General features: G+C 41.3%; 1 protein-coding gene across 3 annotated transcripts in view; it reads left to right on the top strand.

The window, feature by feature from the left end:
- Nucleotides 1–14145, top strand: part of pcgf5b (polycomb group ring finger 5b) — a 34838-nt gene extending 20693 nt beyond the window's left edge. The window contains exons 8-9 of one of the 3 annotated variants that reach the window (XM_048987793.1): nucleotides 3565–3658; nucleotides 12732–14145. In XM_048987793.1, coding sequence (XP_048843750.1) covers nucleotides 3565–3658; nucleotides 12732–12868 — 231 coding nt within the window. In that variant the 3' untranslated portion in view covers nucleotides 12869–14145. Of the gene's footprint in view, nucleotides 1–3564; nucleotides 3659–7077; nucleotides 7514–12731 lie in introns of those variants that run through there. The other 2 variants (XM_048987790.1, XM_048987792.1) reach the window with 2 other exon arrangements.
- Nucleotides 14146–23213: the final 9068 nt, after the last annotated feature.

Genomic DNA, 23213 nt, shown 5'->3' with positions numbered 1-23213 from the left:
GAAAGATGGAAATTTTGCTTCTTTTATTATGTTCCGTAACTGTATTTCACACGGGAATTACTATTCTTTTCTATTCTGTTGTTTTCTTTCAGTTAAAATGAGATTTATAAGCATTTAAAATCAGGTAATTGACATAAAAAATTAACTGGGAAATTTAATTTTCTGGCCCCTCGACTATAATAGGATGGGACTGTAAGGCATTTGACTTACTCTCATGTCTAATGCATGCTAATGTTTCCAGCTCTGGGTATTTTTAAAATAAAGGTTAGGGTTTTGTCCTGACTAAATTTAGGCAGTCATCTGGCAGTTTTATCCAAAATGGCTCAAAATCTGCCCATGTACACAGCACAGCTTTATCTGTGTTACATCCCTCCACATGGCTCAGGGCCGCAATCTTTATCAGACAGCACGAACTCACAAATATCATTCTGATATATTATAGTGCACGTTAATGCGTTTTACAATCCAGTTCAGAAATCTGACAGGCACTTATTTTTAAATATTTTTACAACTTGACATCTCCATTTGCATCTACCAGTGTACCAAATATGTCAATTTCAGATTTGAAAACACACTGAAGACATACAAAAATTTCTGTTTTAAGATATTTCAACGCAAAAAAAAAAAAAAAACTTAAGGTAATAAAGCGAAAATCATTATGTGCGGATTTAAGTTACTCATGAGAAATAATCTTTCTCAGCATAATGAGGAGGAATGTCATTTTTTAAGAACTTGAACCAAAATGTAAAAAAATCTTAGTAAACATCAAGGACTAGTAGCTTTGGTGCCTAGAAAAGACTGTTAAAACAAATTCGATTTGACCCATAATGTATTGACTATACCCAGAAAAGAAGGTGAATCATGGTACATCTGGAATTGCTATCAATAAGCTACATTTTATGAGAAAAATATGCCCCACATCTCGAATGGTGCTGACAGTAATCTCACATTATATTACAAATAACAGCTTACTATTATGCATTATTATATGATTATATTCTAACGTAAAACTGGAATATGTGACTGCAAATTTTTTCTGGTTGTAGTATCCATGTGTAATAGAGCAGGTATCAGGTGTCAAGATATTAAATAAATGAAAAAATGGATTAGATTTATATGACAGGGTTGATAATATACCATTTTTGTCAAGTAGAAAAACTATATTTACTCTACCCAGGCCTTCCTGGACGATAAATGGGATATTCTGTGGTAGGACATCATGTCCTTGAAAGGACAGACCCTCCATATCTCAGGCCGCTTGAGCCAGTTGCAGACTGTCGTGCTTCCATGATGATTTCATCTGTGCTTTGTCTGCCAAGGATATGGTTTCTTAGATGCTAAAACCGGTCCACATGTCAAAGACTTCAGTGTCTCCTTTTTGGCAGGAGATTTGTGAGAAGAATGTGCTGAAGGGGCAAGCCCGTTTTTTCGGGGGGAGAGTTACCGTCCGCGTCTGCAGCTGTTCACGACATTGTGGGGGTTCCGAAGGTCAAGTATACAAATCTGCAGATGGCCCACACACCACGAGGTTACCTTTGGTCAAATCATTTTTCGGAAAAGTACTGACAATGTAATTAAGTGCACTGTACAGTCATAAAGAAAGTCTACAGTGATTGGATAGGGTGAATGTTATTTGGATTTCTATTCGGACACTTGGCCAAGTGCCTCGCTGACAACTTATCCTCTGTCTTCCCGGATTGGTTTGTGCTTAACTGGATTTAATTACAGGAACATCTCTGTTGACCTAAGCTAGGTCTGCCCATGGTCTTTAACAATAGAGACTTATTTTCCAGCTTACTTTGCATAAAACCCGGACATTACCTACATCAATACACTAAAGAAGGTTCGAGGCTGAGGGTGATGCATTAGGATCTCTGAGAGTCATGTTGTCCTGCATTCTCTGAACGTTGACTTGGCTTGCTTAATTAGCATGCCCATTCAGTTGGCAGAACTGATTTGCATCTCTCTGGAGGACCAATGGTTTTGCCTGTTAAATACTATTGTAGGCCAGTGGTGGAGATTTCAGGTCCAGAGAGTACAAATCCAGACCAAGATTTAGTTTCAACCAACCACTTGAGTACTCTGTGACTGTGACTCATTATACTCAACTTGTTGGTTGAAACAAAACCTTGGTCTAGATTTGTACTCTCTGGACCTGAACTCTCCACCTCTGCTATAGGGGTATATACCCTTCACAGCCCAACCTACAGCTAGAAATGAAGGAGTTGGCTCTCGTTCTTCTGACTGTACTGTAGGAATGGCTCTCCCAGCTGGCTGCCTTGTCCCATCTCCCAGTGCTCCCACCAGAGTGGATCCCTCCAAGCCACACGATTTGTTTGGACTGGCCCAACTATCTAAGTTAGTAGTGAAAGTTAATGTCAGGGCTGCGGGTTTTGACCTTAGATCGGCTGTTTGTTTCGAAGCACTGACTGCTGCTTCAGAGCAGCCAAACATGCAATCAGTGCTGACGTTTCAGGGCTGGCTGTCCTTTATTGTCATTGAGCTGCAGCTTCTGTGAAACGCCTGCTCATTTAATGTGAAAATCTTTAATTTCTACCTGGTCCCTGAGGAGAATAGTGGATAAGGACACAGGTTTGTAAGACGAAGGTTGCCCATTGAAATAGCTGAAGGTGCCTCTTGTAGTCCCATTGAAAAAGGTGCTTTACTGGTATTGCAGTAGACTCGCTATCCTGCTATATAAATGGATGCAGCTGTAAATCTTTCTGAAAAAAAATGTGACCTGCAAAATTTAAACCGATACAGTGAATTGGTTCTCTAGAACATTTAATGGTGTATTCTGTAAGACCACCAGGAACCTTTTCTACCCCTTTTATTAGTACTATTTAAACACAAAAACCCCACATTAGATGAGCAATTAATATGGATGGATGGATGGATGGATGGATGGGCAGAAAATTAAATGCAAATCATTTTGCCAACACAACTTTAATAAACTTTGTGTACATCAAAAAATGATCATCACTAATATGAGCAGCACTGGTGCTAATTGAGTCAATATTATGAAGCACTCTGAGCCAGTAGGTGAACCCTAAAGCTGGCTGATTGGTTCGCTGGGCTTGGCACTTACTCACAACTTTCATCTACTTGATGCCTGTATTTTTCTATCATGCCTTCCGCTAGGAGAGCTCCTTTGTTTTAATGGTCCTGCAGCATAAACAACAGAGACTGCGTTACAAACAGACTGCTTTACGAACATGGTAGAAAGCTTTAAGACGATAAAAATGTGTAGCTATTGACTTGGAATTGATGAGGCTGTAGGCAATCTAATCCCATCTATCAGCAGATGTACACCAGGACAAAGCAGTACTCAGCCTTAATTCTGGCCACCAATTACCCCCTGAGTGTCAAACACTGATTAAAACTACATTCTTTGCTTTCGACATCATGTCCCTTGTGCCTGGCTGTGGTGACTCCATACTTAAGAATGGTACGATTCCTAACAGTCACAAATCAGTAAAATTCCTCCCTAGTGTTGGGGTCTCTGATGCTGATACTGAACTGCTCCGTCAACCGTAATGAAGTCTGTACCTTTGTTTTCTACAGCGATGCCAGAAGTCACACCAGAGGTCATGGAGCTTCATGACGTTTGAGCACATTCAAGGAAAATTCCCAGGATCCATAGCGACGCTGTACAGAGGTGAGGGAAGACAGCGGGCTGCACTCCCAAAGCGGATTCCAGAAGGCAGTCGTCGCTAAAAGCTGCCATGTGGTTCGGGGTTGTACCGGCTTTGATTAGCAGCATGGTCTCCATCCTGCTAGAACTGGAGGGGATCATTAGTGTTATCACATTACAGGGCAAAGGAATCGCCTTCCTCTCCATTCGGAGCAGCTCCTGAGCCCCGGCCCCGTAATACTCAATTGCCAACTGGATATTTTTCCCACCTCTGGTATATTTCTTGCTAGGACCTGGGGCACCCTGTGAATTCTCTAATCATCAAGCATCAAACACAACTGAATATCGCCAGGGAGAAAGTAATTATACCTAGACCTAGACTCAGATTCGGATATTTCACATGGGGCGCTTATGTCAATAATTTGATTTCCTATGACTGTTAGGGTGGCTTGGTGGTTCAGGTACAGGTACAGGTCTGGCACAGGGTTTGAATCCCTTTGATCTTTGTGTATATGTGGAGTTTTATGTCCTCTTCTCCCTGTGTTGTGTGGATTTCCGCCAGAGGATCCAGTTTCCACCCACAGTGTAAAGACTTTCTGTTAGGCTCATTGGTGTCTGTAAATTGCCCATAGAGTATGACAGAGTGTGTGTGTGAGTGTGTGCATGTTTGTGTCCCGTCAAAACCTGGAGTCCCATTGAGGTTATACCCCATATTTTTCCCGTGCTATCAGAGATAGGCTCTTGGTGTCTTCCAAACATCCTGACCAGGATGGATGGATGGATGGATGGATAGATGGATGGATTGCAGGCAGGTGCAGACAGGCCATTGGTAAATTTGGGAAATTTTCCTGTGGGCTGGTCTTGTGTGCACTGGTCTTTCTTCCTCAACCTGGGCATTGTCTAAATACCAGTCAGATGGTTAATGGGTAAGGCTTTCAGTGGTGATCAACCAATTGATCAAGTTTTACTGAGAGGGACCCCCCCAGTCAGCAGCACATTCCCAGGCTGTTTTTGTACATTCCTGATGAATGGATGGATGGATGGATGAATTGAGCAATACCCCTAAAATCACATCCAAACCATAAGGCTAGCTCTCAGCATTTAATGCACCTTAGGAATCAAATTAATTATAGCCATAGACATAGTGCTAAGAATGAAGTCTAATCTCTCCTTGTTCGCAGATTTTTTTTTTCCTCTCCTCAGTTCCTAAAATATTCATGTCTGTCCTCTTAGTTTGCAGGCTACCAGCAGCATGTTTCTCATACTTATCGCCTTCTTACTAATTTAGATGTTCGCTTAAAGTTGTAATACAGCCTGAATTTAATGCACTTACTGATTCTGAATTTTGGCTCTTCCCTGGATTGTAGGAATCCTCCTATAGGTACTTGTCTGACACTTTCAAACAGCCATACCGCTAGACCTTGGCCTCTTAGGGATGATGTCTGAACCTTGCAGCAAAGCTGTTTATTAATGTTCTTTTGTGATCATTGCTGCTGCCCGAACCGGACAATTGTCCAGCAAAGGGCTGTTGTGTCGAGGCCGTTCGCAGCGGCGATTCTTTGAAGTCCATCTCTCATTTGAATTATGTAAATCTCACCCTTAGTATTCATATCCAAGGAGGCAAAGAGAAGCTCTGAAGAAAATATCACTCTTAAACATGAAAGTAGCTGAAGCCACCAGACACTCATTGTAAATTAATGATCTTTCTTACATCACAGTGCCATGGGCTTAAGTGTAAATCGAAAACAGTTACACTGCAGGTCTATCAGTCTGCTCGGACTGATTAAATCGTATGATACAGAAAAGCACTGCATACTGCCTGTTCTGGCTATTGCACCAACAACCCTCATTTCCATTTGAAAAGCATGGCTAACCCAGCAAACCACATTGTTGAATTGTTAGCTACAATTTGAATTAATATTAGTAGCGATCATCATTTTAATTGCAAAACGGGTAACATTAAACTTCAGCTTCTGCAAACAAGCAATTAACTCTTAGAGAAGCTTCATTACAATAGACAATGGGAGCATTGTTTCAGCCACTATTTAAAAATCATGACCTAACAAATGTTGAAAACAATGCCACTGCCTGTTCCATTCCTCTAGCCTAAATATCCTCAAGCAATACTTACAGAACCCATCCTTAAAATAATTCACATGCACAGATATCGTCAGGCCTTCTTTGGACTCTTGTCCAAAGTGTCTGTAATCAGACTTCGCATCATAAAAACCTATCCTGTAAAATTGCTGCCTCTCAGATGCAAACACAGAGTTAATCACATGATATTTTTTTATTCGATTCTTCAGTCTTTGTTCAGTGTGGCTTCCTGTCCAGAGCACATGTAGCATTAATGATGTACTGTCAATTTCTCGTGCAGGAATTCAAACCAGTTTCATACATCTAGAATGCAGAAATCTAGATTGTATTGTTAATTTTGAAACTATTAACCTTCTGTCTCTTTGCATCTGTCCATAAGTGGGTTTCCTCATTCTTCTATGAATGTTATTTAGCCGGCTAAATAGAGTCACACGTGAATAGCTGTTGGGGTCAACATTGTTCTCCTGTCTATATGCTGCCTCTTGGAGAATATCACGTACCGTTGATGACACTGTCCAGTGTCTACTAAACTATTTTGAAGTAAAACATTAAATATTCTCCCAGTGCCGAAATGATCTGACGTTCTGTTACTCGCGGGCAAGAATATCTTTCCTGTCCGTTCCATCGTTGTCGTCATTTTAATAGTCATGTTTACCTCTTGTTCAAGATATCCTTCCTGCAGCTCGGAAAAATTGCAAGACTAATGCCATTTCTAATTCTCCGCTTAAGATAAAAGAAGAATTAATACACTCATTTGTCGGCAGCAGATTAGACTACCGCAATTCCTAGCTCCCCGAAAGAATGAATAGTTCACTCTCTGCCTCTCAGCGACTCTGTGGTGCTACAAGCAAAAATCCCAACTATGAGAAGACGACACGATGACATTGCACACATTCTGAAGTCACGCCTGAGCTCAGCATGTCGGGAACGGACTTTGAAATCCTTATCCTCACTTATAAGTCATTAAAAGGTCAGGACCCTGCTTCTGATTAATGTGTACAACCCAGATTGTGCTCTCGGGTCACAAGAGGCAGGCCTCTTCGTAATTGAATAAAAGCGCATAATTACTGCGAATTAATGCAAGTGTTGGCAGTCAAGCCTGCAGCTATCGGCCTCGCAGCTCTTCCAGCCAATGTCAGGGATGCCCTCCCTCCTGTCTCAGTATTTAAATTGAGACAGGAGACCTGCTATTTTAGGCAGAGCTTCTCTAGTCTATTCAAGTCTAACTTAAACAATGCTACTAGTGTTGCTGCATGTCTCGATGTCTGAATGCTCATCACTATCAGTAGTAACATATTGTCTTTTATCTCTTGTGGTTGCCTGGGTGCTGTCTGTGCCTGGGACAGACATCAAGGGCTGCATGCTCACTCCATGCCTTGAAAGCAGCTATCCTGGCCATCCTAACAGCCGCCTGAACAGAAAACCACAGCCCCTCTTCTAACTTTGGTTCTAACACATCTACTGTTTCTCTGAATTGTATGAAATTAACATGCCCAAGGCAGGCGACCTTGGACCCCCCCCCCAGGTTTTTTTTGTATTCCTACAGCTGTTTTTCTTTTCTTCTTTTGTTCTCTTCAGGTTTATTTCTCCCCACACAGACTTTTACTGCTGTATGACACTAATTACTCTGCCGTGTATTATTCTGTACTTGTTAAATCTGCCTGGAATTTTTGGGTGAGGGGAGGGGGGGTGTTGAATCGAGCTTAATTGAAGAGAAGGGACGTGAAGGGAATGGAACGGAACAAAACTAAATTGAAATGAATTAAATTGAACTGAATTGAATTGAGATGAATCAAACATTGTGTCATTTTCTAACTTGTTTGTGATACTAGAGTAATTGGCTGGTGGTTTGGTTCTGGGTACAACTAGAAAGGTGGTTGGGGTTTTTTGTTGCTAATCCCAAAACACATCTGAAAATGTGTCTTTCTTAAGACTGAAAAACATGGGATGCAGGCGCACTCCCGAAATAGTTTTGAGAGATTCAGCTGCATAGTGTCACCATTTTATTTTGTGAGAATGCCATTTGTCAGGAGCATTTCTTTTGAAAAGTGCAATTTCTCTTGTTGTAATAAGATAAGGAAAAATGCAATGTTCTCCAGGAAAATCAACCTGATTTGGTATAACAACTAACAGCAGTCTGCATGGACATCGATCGCTATTTTTTGCTCTACTTTGGAATAAGTTGTACTTACACTTATTGTACTTCTGTATAATAACCTTTTAGATCAGCACCAGATCATTTGAGTGTTAACAATCAATCAATCAATCAATCAATCAGTCTTTGTTTATATAGCACTGTTTTAACCACAGGGTTTACAAAGTGCTTTACAGACATTTTTTTTTAAAAGGAATTAAGCATTCAACAAAAGGCACAGGAAAAAAATAGAATCAATTTTAAAAACTAAATAATAATAATAATAATAATAATAATGCACTTTAAGTAATGTACAGTATACATTACATATATATCCAATACATGTTGTTCATTAAATAATGCATGCACAGTGTGCTATTAGCAACTACAAAAACAACGCGTTTCCCCTGACTATTATTTTTGTTTGTTGCCCCCTAATCTGCATGTTCATAACCAAGACAGAATCTATGGTTACAGACAGACTTGAAAGTGGAAGGCGGAGAAGGTACCAGGCAGACAGATACAAGGCAGAGGAATAAAGACATAGCGAGGGGAGCGGCTGTTAACTGGGAGATGAAGGCAGGTTTCAGGCAGGTGACTTCATCTGCAAGTGCCTGATGATGGGGCTGCAGATGCGGAGAGCCTGCCAGACTCTTATTTTTTCCATATGTGGATAATTTAAAACGAGGTGATTTCATTGTTTGATGGATATGCAGGATGTGTGTGTGTTTTTTTTATTAAGTGTGAAGCGTATGAATGAGAGTTTAGATATTTTGGGAGGAAGGCAAAGACCTTAGATGTCATCTGAGAGGCAGATTTCCAGGGGTACACTGGGATATTGTGATCCAGAAATCTGGATGTTCTGGACGTCACAGTGGTCCAGATAGGGTTGATTCTAGAATGCTTTAATGTGGGGCGCATATGAGGGACCGTAATTCATTCAATAGGGCCAAACTTGTCATTAGCCAATGATATGTTGTGAATCTATGAGTGACAGGGGAGGGAATATTGCTGGAGCCAATCAGCTTTCAGCTGGGGCTTTTCAGTTGGCTGGTCTCAACTCTGTGCACACCCATCCAGGATCCAGAAGTTTAAGACTGTTGTGTGCAAGTACTATTTATTCTATGAACATTAATCTGGCTGCAATTTTGTATTAATCAAATTTAAATCCATCTGTCCAGGTATAGAGGTGACAAAGCAATATTGACAATGTCTACACACATTATGCACAGTTTAACACCACAGTTACACCCGAATCACATGCTTTTGCACCAGGGCAGTAATAACAGTCTGCAGAACCACTGCTTGTGATGTTCTGATTCCTGACTTACTGATTTTGAACTGGTTTCAGATCTCACGGTGCTCTGATTCAGCTTGGTTGGCCTTTTGGTTTCGGCTAAGCACCTTGTTTCCTGTTTTCTGATTATTCAGCCTTATTCAGTTCCACAAGCTTGCCCTCGGTAACACTATGGTTGCCATATTTGGAAAAAGAGGAAGTGTCTGGGGATCAAAATATTAATGAGTTTATCCATTCACCGACCAATCAGGTAGGTTCTTTTACGAATATTAATGAGTTTCCCCTAGCAACCCTGTCAAATATTCGTTCGGGGAAACCCAGACGTACGGTAACCTTGCAGTTAGCTCTCGTGTTACAATCTACAGAGAACTGACACAATATGCGTGTATACAAGTTCTTCCAACAATTTACAAAATTTGTTGCAAAAGTTACAAAACACAAACCTGAAGTTTATCAAGGGAATGATACGGTTCACCTAAACACAAAAAAAAGTGTCAGCGGTTTCCGGTTTCTGGAAGTTAATGTCATTTGCAGTGGCAATTGTGGCACGCGGGAATGCGCTTATCATTTAATATCATTTAATGATACTGAGCGGCTGCCGTATATTGAAAATTGGTGCCTTTTCCTTAACCTGGTACTTTACTGTGACTTGCAATATTGGGTCATGAGGGTTTGCAGTTCTAAACCCTTACAAAACGGCCAATTTTTGAAAAATCACCCAGACACACGGATGCCGTTAAAACAGGACGTGTCTGGGGAAAGCCAGACGTGTGGTAATCAAAGGTAAGATGCATCGTAACTTGGTGCCATAGCTACAGACCGTGTATCCAGTAACTCCGGTCCTGTCAGCACCAAGCACTTGGACACTTGGGGAATCACCTTCCGAGGAGGAAAGAGCGGAGGGCAGAAAGGCTCTGAACCTGGGGGTGTGTAATGCATGGGTTATGACCTTTTTTGTCGACGTTTATTAATAAACGTACGTTTTTAAATTCTGTCCCAGTGTCTGTGTGACAGAAATGCTTTTTTGCATGAGTAAACAACCTACTCTACCTGAGAAGAATATTGAAATCCAGAGAAAAAGTGTAACAAAAATATCGTCAATAAATCACTACATTAACATTTCATGTTGCTCAAACATTAAATATTTATATTGCACCCTACGGGATGACATTATTATATGTTTAGAGGTCTTCTTCAGCACATGCTGTAACTACTGAGTTATTTGCTGTTACATCTCGTTATGACTTGAATGTACGCCTGTGATTTCAAACACCCAGCCATGACATTCATTTCTACCCTAAAGTGTCAGGCCGCTGGAGTAGAGAAGTTTAATTAATCTAGATTTCCTGAGGACATGCTATTCCGAAGTCAGTTCTACTTCATTACCTTATAGCTCAGCTTTGCTTGAGGGCAAAAGCTTCTTCTGACCACTCACTCTGTGCCTATGAAATATAAATCCAACACTGACCAGAAGGTGCGTCTTTCAAACTATTCAAAATACGGAAAAAGCTGGCTCTTCCCAGACTGTGACGTGTTCGGCAGTTTTTCAAGGTTCAACAGGAAGTCTGTTCTGTGGGCCCCGGAGCCTGATGGATGAAAGAAAAACACACTTCTGGGTCCAAACAGACGCGCCATGAAAAAGTTCATCACAGCGTTTCAGCACATTTGGTTTCATTTTGGGGGAATCTCACCCGGCGTGTCTATGATACCCAAACATTTTCAGATCACCTGCTGTTGGTGTGTGTATCTGCACTTTAACCAGCGTGAGGGATCTTTGCTTGATCTCAACTCTTCTTCCTAAGGAGAGCCGTGTCTGAGAAGGCAGAAAGTCACAAGACACCGCTGTGGTGTTTCCCCAGAGATTCCCGAAACAACAGTTAGTCATCGCGAAGATTACAGATTCTGAGCTGACTGGTATCTTCTAGTTTTGACTAGTTTTAACCAGCTGTGTCCACAGGAGTTAGAAGCTGTGTTTCCATAGTGCATTCCTGTTGTAACATAAGAGCCAGTACGCCTAATAATTTTGACCCTCCTCGGATGGAATGTTTGTCGCCCTCTTCCCAGAAGTCAAAGGTCAAATCAGCCATGCACTACTGAAATGTAGATAGGTTAAAATTTTACTGAAAGAATATGACCCTCACAGTGTGCTATTTCAGGGGAAAATCTCTAAGCCTGCAAGTTAATCATTAGTCAAGAAAATTCATACTACATGTGAAATACATGTAAGGATAGTGTGTAATGCTTTATAATCATTATATTATTTTTTGTAGCTATTAGTTTTTCAACCGGCCACATATTTCTGTAAAAGTCTCAGTTATTTTTCATCTTACTCATCATTTATTCATTTCATCATTTAATCATTTTTTGGAAAACTTCATTGGGTTGAAACTTGCGTATCTTGCATAAATTTCAACAATGAAATACATGTTTAATCTACATGTTTTGCTTTTCTGATCCAAGACAGTTACTTGTAGATCTATAAGCAGCTAATATTGAATATAACATTCAAAACGTCCTTAGAGACCTGAAATGAAAATCAAGTGAAATTTAAAGGGAGATCTAGTGGCCAACTCTGCAGAAGTCTGTACTTTGGAGCGCTGCTCAGGTGATTTCTCATAAGAATAGGCAATATAGGCAATAATATAGGCAAGCAAAATGTCACCTCTTGGTGTTTCCATAATTACTTTGTTGTGTGAGAGAAGCAGAACACTGCGTTTAGTATCAAAGATCAAAGAAGATCAAAAATTATTCTGGATTAATTCCGGAATAAACATGAGGTTTTTCTGGAATCATCACTAATTGTACCGAGGAGGATACTTTTAAAATATTACATTAATGGCGTGTTGCTTATGAATAATATGCGAGAACCTTAACAGTGCATGAAAACAGTTCTGTGACATACTGTAGACCAATGTTCCATTTTATACATATTTTTTATGAATAGCTCTCAGCACTATCCCAGCCAAGGAAAAGAAAAGCTTAATGCCTGGTTTTATGCCACACACACGATTCTGGCTCCATTTGAGCTGACTAGAGAAACTCCCTCAAAGGGCTCTTCATATGGCGAAGCAGAAGACAAACAGTCTGCCAGGGGCAAGATTTTAAGGGCACATTTGTTGGCGTATTCAACATTTTAATGAGGATCTCGGAAAGGTGTTCCCTTCGGTTCATCACGAGAACGCTCAGTAGTTTCTTACGCTTTGGCGATATAAACACTCCAAAATCGTCTGATTGATCATATGAGCCTAATCAGCAACTTAAAGTCTTTCATCTTAATTAATAATAGGGCGGTAGCAATAATTTTTCTTTGGAATCTACAAGAATTAATATACCAATAACCATCATGCTTTATATATCTAAACAACATTAATATATATTTTTTTTTGAAAATCCATGCATCCATCATCCAATTGCTTATCTTGGACAAGGTCACAGGTTTTTTTTTTTTACAACTGAAAACACAATGTGTGTATGAATATGAGTCAATTATGTCCTTTATTTTGTCATTCAGCTTAGAGTGAACTGTGCTAAATTTAGAGCACATGGCCGCAGTATGTCCTTTCTTTCAGAGCTCCCGCTATTACCAATGACATCGCACTGGAGAGCACGCTCTGGACATTCCGAAGGGAGACGCTCACGCAAATTAGAGGGTCCAGGCGAGCTCGGCAGGGGCCGTGCCAAGGTGGCGCTCAGAGGGTCGGCGTGACAGTACGTCCGGCTGTGCGACAGGACGCACAACGCCTCACGAAATGTGCCACAGACGTGAATTTTATTATTAGCTATTCCGTGACGCCAGAAATCTCTGCCTCTGGAGGGCGCCGATCCAAGCCCAGATCACGCCTGTCCGTAAAAGGCAGGAGTAACAAACAAATGTCCTTTCCGAGTCAATTATTTGAGCGGGAACAAACTTAGAAACAATGCAAATGTCAGTGGCGGCTCCGGGAAAGTCATGAGAAAGTAATAATGGGTGTAAATAAACCACGGCTGATGGTAAAGTTAACTTACTGTAAGGGGAGTTCGAGAGGCAGTTCTGCGTTTGGCTTCCCTAAGCCTGTCAATCATTTACACCATATCTACAGAATTCTTATCTTGGCTAGGGTCAAAGCACTCTTACCAAAACAGGGAAGCAAGAGTAGGGACTCTCTCCAGGGGATAGAATGTCAGCCATCATCACAGCAGAGACTAATGGGTTTGTAAAAATAATCATTTGGCTTAGTCCTGAGGAATGTTTACGGGAAGCGTGTGGTTGGGAGATAGACAGGGACAAGCCGGGAAAACCCGCGCAACCCTAAGCAATCCTGCAACCTTCTTATAACTCTGCGACTCAGATGACGTGTCCCAAGACGCCCGACGTCTGCTCCCCTCGTTTTATTCCTGCCTGTTATAGCAGCAAACTATTTGAGCTTGCAGGTTAACGCTGCCAAGATGAATCAGCGCTTCGTCGTCACCCTCTCAAATTGCCATTTTTGAGATAAAACAAAAACAGGATGAGCTGAGAAAGGCAGAGGAACTTCGCAATCCTCTGCGTCAGGCTGCCTGTCAGGAGGTTACGTGGGGTCTAGCGGGGTCTCGGGAGTCGGTACATCGTCTGAGAGATATCCTATAGAGATAATCTTGAAACATCATTCACAAAACACTTGTCTGCTGAAAGAAGCTTATATTTTGCTGTTATTATATGTTGGAGTTACCATTCTCAAATCGCTTAACGCATCACTCGTTGAGGTAATAGCAGGCGATGCTTATTTTTGCTCTCTCGTTAACTTATTACTGGCCGTATTTCAACTGATTATTGCAAAGCCACTTGCTGTACAGTAATTCAGGTTTCAGAGTCTTCATGCTTTCTTACTTACACCCGCACACCAGGAGCAGAAAATGTAGCAGCTCTTAAATAAAATGCTTCTGTTTTCTTGCTCTTTATGCTTATCATAAATCTGATAACTAATAAGTAACGAAGTGTCCAAATGGTAATGTATGCATGTTTGCCTGTGTATTCATGTGTATCATTAATATGGTATGTTCTAATATATGTATATTTATGAGAAATATGAAGTGGATTTTTTTTCTGTGTGAGTCTGTCTCTCTCATTTTCTGTCCCCAGAGGCCCGTGGAAGGCTGGCTAGGATATCACCTGACTGCTAAGATTATCATTGGCCAGGCAGTTCACAGAGTTTGTCAGTACCAAGCTCGGCCAATTAAAACATCATCAAAAATGAAATGGTGCTTTATCTGTACAAGTACATTGGAATACTTATTTTTGTTAATTCCACCTTGTGCTCCTTTGCCACATACACACACACACACACACACACACACACAATTTGGGGTCTGAGCTCAGGGGTAGCAATTTCTCCAGCACCAATTGAACATTTCAGGGGGTTATGGGCCTCACTCAAGGGCTCAACAAACATGTAGCTATTCTGATGAAGATGGGATTTGAACATATGACCTTCCAATCACAAGCACAGAGACCTAAACTGCTCACATACTGTCTCCATCACTTTAAGTAGCTCGAAGACTCGAGAGAGCAGTTTAAACAGGATTATAAATCATGGACAACAGGAACTTAACGGCCGGCAGAAATGCATACCTAACTGACATTATATATTAATATGATATGTAAGTAAATAGGTCTCTTCCCTGGTTTCATCTTGGTGTGATGCGCTAATGCATATGACATCATGAAGGGAATGAGCCCCACTAGTTGTCATGGCTGCTATCCTGATGATGTCATCAGCCTCTTTTCAGCAACTGTCTCCAGGGTGTCCAGGCTCAGCCCTGCACCAGAGCCAGCACTGCTGACCAATTTGTTCAGCCCCTTTCAATGATGTCAGTCACCCAGATGATCACAGTAAAATATGCTGGTTGCTATGGGCTGGTAAAACATCCCTAGGAGCTTCTGCGCGTATGAGAAGTGCTCAGCCTTCTCAGAAAGGCTTTTTAGTACAGCATGTTTAGGTTTCTCCACGTTGTCTTCCTGGTTGGCTAGTTTTATAAGGTCTCTGGCATGATGGAAGATGGTTTGTAGATGGCATAGTTTAGAATAGCATGTTTTGCGGCCATCACAGCCTCACAAATTGTCACCTGTTTGCCAGGCTATTTATAGCTCAGGATACTGCAGGGTCACAAATGTATATCTCTCCGAATTTCATCCCAAGTTGCAGAAGTTGGATGGCATTAAGAGCACCGTAGATGTTATAAAAATGATACTGAGAGTTCTACCCACTAGATGGGGATAGGGTCTGCTGAGAGCAGTGCACCATCTACCCTGGCAAAGAAACTGCAGATGGTGCAGGTGTTCCTTGGCTGAAGGTCTCAGCTGCTTAAACAGGAGCCTTTCAAAGATTTTCGTGACACGTGATGATGAAGCGATCCATCTGTGATCCACACGGGCACCAACACACCACTGCGATGCTGGTTTCAGGCGACGTAGGTGAAGAAATGTGGGTGGAGAGCGGTAATATTCATGTGTCATGTGATGCTTTACAGGAACTATGCATGTAGAATCTTATGAAACATCAGAACCACCGGAAGACTGATGCTGTTTCATCTCTGGTTCACTGAAAATTGAACCTCTCATCGGGACCAGTGTTAAGATCAGTAGTGCAAATATGACACAAATCCACTGACTCAAAACATTACCTTCTGTAATATGGCAACTCTAATGCACATTTACATTAACAAAGCATGCATCAAGAAATTTCCTGTTGCGATTATGCTTTTTCTTTCTACCAAAAAATAAAACAAAGCTTTTCAAGTGCTATCAAAGATCCTCTTTGTTGCCATGACACCATCATTCACCTGACAATGCCTCATTGGATTCTAATGAGTTATTAATAGAATGAAAACAAGTGCGGGTAATTGGCGAGCAAATTCCGTTAGGATGCTTATTTGTGATACGGGAATCACTGGCTTGGAGAATATGTGAATGACTCAGGAGGCTTGGCTGGGTGACGCTGTGCTTATTTAGCGCAGTGAAGGTACATCCCCTGTCTGAGAACCTGACCTGAAGTCTATGACCTTCTGTCCTGTCCTGGTCCTTGGATCTTCAGCTGCCTCATACACTGTGACCTATAACATCTCAAACAGTTTTCCTGTACACTCTGTTCTTTTAAGGTTTCACGCTCAATATAAACTCCTCTAAACAGGAACATGGGGGGGTTGGTGGTGTCTGAGCACTCACCCCTTTTGCAGGAGTGATTGAATGTACTTCCCTACTTCAGTCTTGAATTCCCCCTGTTGAATTTTACAGGGGTGTCATAGATGATCATGCAAATTGTACCAACTGGGATCTCCGCCCAGGTTGGCAGATTTTACCGGTCGAGCCCCTACCCCTCGAGAAATCTCTGCCTCTTAACACCCTCCATCACCCCCCCCCCCCCCCCCCCCCCATTCCGGTACCATGACAGGCTGAACCCAACGCTCCATCCGACGTAGCATCCCGTCTCTCTTTCCAGCTACCGTCTGCGGAGCTCCATCTCCTTGTGGTTTCCAAACCTCTAATCCATCCATAACCCTGAATCTGTAGGCTCACGAAGAGCGCCAATCTGAGAGAAAGAAAAAATAAATAAAAATACTCATTCATTTTGGTAACGTTCTGCCCGTCTGTCGAGCCAATTAAAACAAAACACGCCAGCAAAACCGCTGGCCTTCATTACTTTGTGTTTTTTGCCGTCTTTAGATGTCATTAAGCTTTTACGACATTTGCGCGGAAGGTAACCCGATATCTACGCTGCTGCTGCCTTTGATTGAAATGACTAATACCAGGGCACTTTGTTTGCTGTCCTTGAAAACATCAGAATATTAACGAAATGTAGAGCATGTGTTGATGGCAGATGCACAGGCATAAAGTTCATGTATATCTAATCTGGCCAGGCATTTATTTATGCCAGCTGCCTGTTTCCTGAGATTTCTCTGTGCGGGACATTTAGTTCAATTTATCAAAAGATCTGAGGTCAGAAAAGCAGATTGGGTGTGTGTTATACATGCATCTGATGCAACATCAGAGTGTAACGCGGTGACCAAGGTTTTTTCAAGGTTTTTCCGTCATACTAATTAAATTGAAACAGAAAATGAAAGAGTAAAATTGGTGAAGCATGAAAGTGCTTTCTTGGCAAGGGCACAGTGAGAATGAAGACATGGGCTTTGTTTCAGGAAACAGTCATACTCACTGTTGGCCACGGCACCCCAGCACACGCAAAGCATTGTGGGAGAAATGCATTTGGAGATCATTTTAACAGGCTGACGGGAGAATGAAGAGTCAGTGTTTTAAGCGATGAATGATTGTTAGGCTTTTCCTTAAATGGAGACCAAAGTCTTGCCCCTTAGGCTCCAGGACTGTCCGAATGGATATTTAAAATAGAATAAAATAGAAGTAATCCCACGGCAAAGAAGGAGTTAAACTATAATCACAGTCTGAATGAGTCAACTCTGATGAAGCTGCTCTTCGAGACATACTAGAAAACTATATTCTTAAATGAAAATATACATTACTGGTCACATCTTTACTGTGCCACACACACAATTCTTTTACTTATTGATATACTAATTTCGAAACATTCAGAAACATATTAAGCACGCAGAAGAGGAGACATTTCAGGGTTCAGAATTTTATTATTCTTGGATGACACATTAATATCAGTCTTCGCAGTGCTACATTATATATTCAGAATCTGAAATGTGGGTTTCTAACCAACTTTATGACATATTGGTAGTTGAATATTAGAGAAAAAAACAGGCAAGCTTACGATATACTGCAGAATGAATTTGGAAATGTATGACGATCGTGGAATCATTTATGCCGTTTGTGCATTTCACGGTCAGCGCTCCATGACTTGTATCTCCTCAGCGGACGTGTGCTGAGTTTACTGGGATTACTGGGTTGCAGAAGTAGGAGGACAAGTGCCGTGTGCATTTAGCAGTGAATAAACAGGAGTCAGCTTTTAGCACGGACAAAGTTTTGAAGCTTCTCTTAAGTATCCTCGTGGAACATCAGTAAAGCCCACCTTGTTAATTAAAATGTCCCTATCCGATTTCAGGCGTGACCGCCAAAAACAAAATCATTTAAAACGTGGTAATGTGACTCCATAAACATAACAACCAGTAAAAAGTCGGCATGCCGTCAGTCTTAAAGGCACGCTGACAGCGCGAGTCACTTGCTGGGGATCAGATCAACCCCTGATGTGGTGCCAGTGTCACTTGAGCCACTACCTCCCCAGTCAGGGGCGCAACCCCGGCGGCGTCGAGCATGTCATGCCGTATTCCAGAACTTTCCCTGCACTGGGTGCTGGCGGGTGGAATGTGCGGCACAGCTGACATCATTGGTATTTTCAACAGGTAGCAAGAATTACTGTCAAGATATCTACAGCGTAAGGACTTTCTACTGATCCATGGTGCGAAATATAACATGCATCCTACTTGCAGCATTTCATAATGTAGCTAATGTATCTTATATCTAACTACTTCCTTTGCTTGCAAGGTTAATTATGTTTAAATGTATGATACATCATAGACTCCATTTTGGTACATACATTCTTTTAAGAGTCTCTTCAGTGTATCATTTGTACACTTTAGACTTTTAGAGAAATCTCTATCCTTTTTTCATTATTTGGCAACTGGTTACTATGGCTACTTAATATTACTATGGTGTATGGGCCACCCCATCGCAGGGCACACATGTGACCCAGGCAGAGACTCGAACCTGGGTCCCAAAGGTGTGAGGCAACAGTGCTAACCACTGCACCACCATGCCGGCCCTCTATGTAACATAGTAATTATATATTACTATGGTGTGAAATAAATTTACTATGTAACTATGTAACATAGTAACTATATGTATATTACTATGATGTGTGAAATATATTTCATAGCGCTGTACAAATTTAAAGTTTTCTTGATTTGTTTCAAGGTAGCTTATTAACTGTAGGTTTTAATTTCTATCAGGGATGCTTATCCAGGTCTTCCTATATTTACAAGGTATGTACCGTTACACTTTCTTACGCGTGTTTTCAGAGTTACAATAGCAATTAATCCAAATTTCCACCACAGACTGTGTCATCCAGCTAAGCACTGAGGAGATATAAAGATTTTAACTTAAACATATAATCAAGCACAGGTGATAAGGTGTATGATAGATTACACAGTAAGCTGCCCAGGGGCCCTTGGGGTGCAGGGGGCCCGTGGGGCCCCTAACCCAAAACAATTTGCAACACTTATCAACAATGTATTTTCATTTGTCTATTTTAGAGGGCCTACATTCTTTGATCCTCTGCCTACAAGGGCCCCTGACCCTATAGGAAGGGCGTTTGGCTGCCAAGGGCCCTTGAATTGTGGTGGTTGTGGTGGTGGTGGTGATGGTTGTGGTGGTGGTGGGGGGGGGGCCCTCGCGAACGTTTTGCCCAGGGGCCCACACAACCCATAATCCGTCCCTGATAGTATGACAAACATACAGAAAAGGAAGGAGATGTTACTTCTGCTATTTCTTACAATACAGAACTCTGCAAGTCATCAAAAGAAAATGTAGGAAGTGAAACAATGTAACTTCAGACTACAACCTATCTATGTACAAGCTTTTCAACGTGAAGATTGGCCCTGGTGATCCCCAATACACAGTGAAGCATTTTATTATAATACTAATCTGAAGTGAGTATTTTTATAAATTATTTGAATCTTCCCAGCTAGCATTGGTTCGTTGGGCCGACGTCGACTGTTGGTCGTTATGTCGATGGTCAAAAGCGGACATCGACACAACGTCTGGCCAACATAATGTTCTACAAAATGAAAATAAGATTTTTGGATATTATTGTTTGTTAGATACACTAACTGCCTTTTAATAGGCTGATTTCCTTTCTTTCTGACTCGATGAAATACACTTCATGTCGTCCAAATTTTTCGTCTGTGTAACGTCTGGCAGACGTCTCATAGACCTTTACTCTGTGTCCAAGATCGAATTTATACAGATTTCTTTTCAGATCAAGATTAACTGTACAACCTATACCTCCACAGAAAAAGTTTAAAGGATTCCATAACAATCCCTTTTCTTCGTTGGCTTCATGTCCTGACAACGTCGGGTATTGACTAACTCATGGTCAGTCCCGGACGTTGTCCAGACGTGCAGCCAAAGTCCAGAATGTACAGTATACCACAACCATGACAGCTTCCCAGCTAACATTTAACGTTGGCCCAACGTTGGTAGAACGTCGGACATAACACCGATAAACCCGATGTGCAGATGCACGTCCGGCCAACGTCTGCTAATGACGTTGGGCCGACGTTATGTCCGACATTCTACCAACGTTGGGTCAACGTTAAATGTTAGCTGGGTTCACATCGATCCATCACTATCTATAATGATTTATCCGGTAGAGTGTTACGGTGAGCTTTGACCCTATCGAGCGAAGCACAGGTCTCCTTATGTAGGATGCCAGTCCATCGTTAATATATATATACATATATATATATATATGGGGCGGCATGGTGGTGCAGTGGTTAGCACTGTCGCCTCACACCTCTGGGACCCAAGGGTTTGAATCTCCGCCAGGGTCACGTGTGTGGAGTTTGCATGTTCTCCCCATGTCGTCGTGGGGTTTTCTCCGGGTACTCCGGTTTCCCCCCCACAGTCCAAAAACGTGCTGAGGCTAATTGGAGTTGCTGGATTCGTGTGCATCCATGGGTGGATGGTGTGTGAGTGTGCCCTGCGATGGGCTGGCCCCCCATCCTGGGTTGTTCCCTGCCTCGTGCCCATTGCTTCCGGGATGGGCTCCGGACCCCCCACGACCCAGTAGGATAAGCAGTTTGGAAAATGGATGGATATATATATTTATATATATATTTTACACGGCTATGTGCTTGAAAATGAAAAACACAAGTTCAGTTAGTAGGATATGAGTTCCAATAATTTAAAAATAAACTTTACGATGAGGTATAACATTGTGTCAAGATTCATATATATCAGAAATGTATTTTCCGACTGTTTATATTGCTAAAGGTATAACATCAATTTTAACTAAAATATCACCACCAAAGACCACCCAGACATCCTCAAGCAGTTCTCTCCCACCATCTGCTGGTTAAGCCTAAACCTCCGGACTGTACCTATTTCCTTAAAGAGACACACCTTGATAAATGTTACATGGAAACAGCACTCGCATTTAAATCTTCGGTTTGATATGCAGTGTTTGTATATATTCCAAAAACAGCAATAAACACTCTAATGCCACCTTCTGTGAATCATATTATTGTGCGTGGATATTTTAAAGACATCAAGGTTATGAAAATAAGCTTCAAATATTCTCTATGAAATAGAATAACTGGATTATCTTTAAGCATTAATCTTACAAAGCACATTATTTCGTTATTTCTTTATTGTATTAATCAAAACATCCCAGCATTTTCGAGGTAGCATATAAATATCTTGAAAATTTTCAGTCTGCCTTCAAGTTACAGATCAAAACACTGCTGAAAATCCACAATTTTCTTGTAGCTTAGTGTATTCAACTTCGATTACGCGCAGAACACAATAATGAGATGAAATCAGTATTACATTGACTATTTCATCATGCTTCATAATAGGAGTCACGTTGTTTATGTAGGAGCGCGGGTCATTATCCGCTTGAAGTGTATATCGCCACCTTCTGGATGAACGCAAAACAATTCAAAGTTCAAACCCATTGATCCACACCGAGGGAACTGATTTCCCGTTATAACAATTTGAAGAGCAATGTTCAATAGACCGCAAGGAATAACGATACCTTTATGAAAGAAATGAGGTCTGACATCAGCAAATATGCCACCCAAATAAAAAAATATAAATAGGACTCTGAATAATGCAGTTGCCAATGAGCATGAATCTCACTGGTGTCAAAAAAATCAATTCCAGTTAATGGCGACGGGCATAAAGATACTTGTGCGATACTATGTACAGTTTGTATAAATACAAGTGTGGGTCCCAGGAAATCTTTACGTTTTCATGTATGAGTGACAAGGGTCTTAAAAACATTGGATCATAACTGGATTGGTCTAGGTTGGGGATTTAATATGACAAGCTTTCATGTCCTAGTTAAAACTAGGCACCCCTGCTGACATACACAGGTGAAATTGACGCTTGGGGGTTGGAATGCAAGGAGCCCCCCCGGGGGGTTAAGAACCTCAAGGGCCCCAGGATTCAAACAGATAATATTGCGGTCATGGTCACCAATCATATACTAATTTGTTTTGTTATTAAAAAGAAAACAAACTCATATGTATACATTAATGACAACGATGAATGGCGGCTTCAGTTATTCGCAGTCATGTGACAGTGAATCGGCATGTTCCGCTGATACACCTGGTTATTTGGTTATACGAATGAAAGTCAGAAATCATAGACGCCAACCGCCTAATTCTGCATTATGCCTGCATGATGCTTCCTTGGATGACTGGTGCTCAAAGGACTTCCAACAGTGACAACTATGTAAAACATGAGTCACGTGACCTTTTGAAAGGCTTCGTGAGATTCAAGTGTGCTCGGCGCATTTTAGCATCTGGGTGTAAAGTGGCATTAGGAGACAGCTCAGGTCTGTTAGCCTCAGCATTAAAGTAAGCAATTCGCTACTCTAAAACTGAACATGTTGGTGCATGTCTGTTTGATGCGTGTCGGTGCCGTACTGTATCTGTATGAAAAGGTCAAAAATCATTGGTTTCTTCTCAAACGAATCTCACGAGACACACAAGAACCCAGGAAAAATCAAAGTGAAACACAGCTAACACCCCTGCAAATAATAAAAGCAATCCGCTAATCTTCAAATCCGATTCGTTAAATGGAATTTTATCACACATACTCCACCAGTGTATTGACACGAGACATAACATTTATGTTTCATAATGATTTTTACCTGTATGAGAAAATGTGACACCATTGCTTATAATCATAGGCCTATGCAATTTTTATATTCTACATAAACCTTTAAAGTAATGTTGGATATATAAATTAGTAGATATTTAGTAAATTAATGATAAATGCAGGAAGTATGCTGTTTACGCGTATTTTTATATGTGAGCAATGCTTTATAACTAGG

Source organism: Brienomyrus brachyistius, chromosome 20, assembly GCF_023856365.1.
Source record: "Brienomyrus brachyistius isolate T26 chromosome 20, BBRACH_0.4, whole genome shotgun sequence".
Taxonomy (NCBI): Eukaryota; Metazoa; Chordata; class Actinopteri; order Osteoglossiformes; family Mormyridae; genus Brienomyrus; species Brienomyrus brachyistius.
Note: the sequence above shows the minus strand (reverse complement) of the source record. Positions and strands in the feature narration are given on the sequence as shown.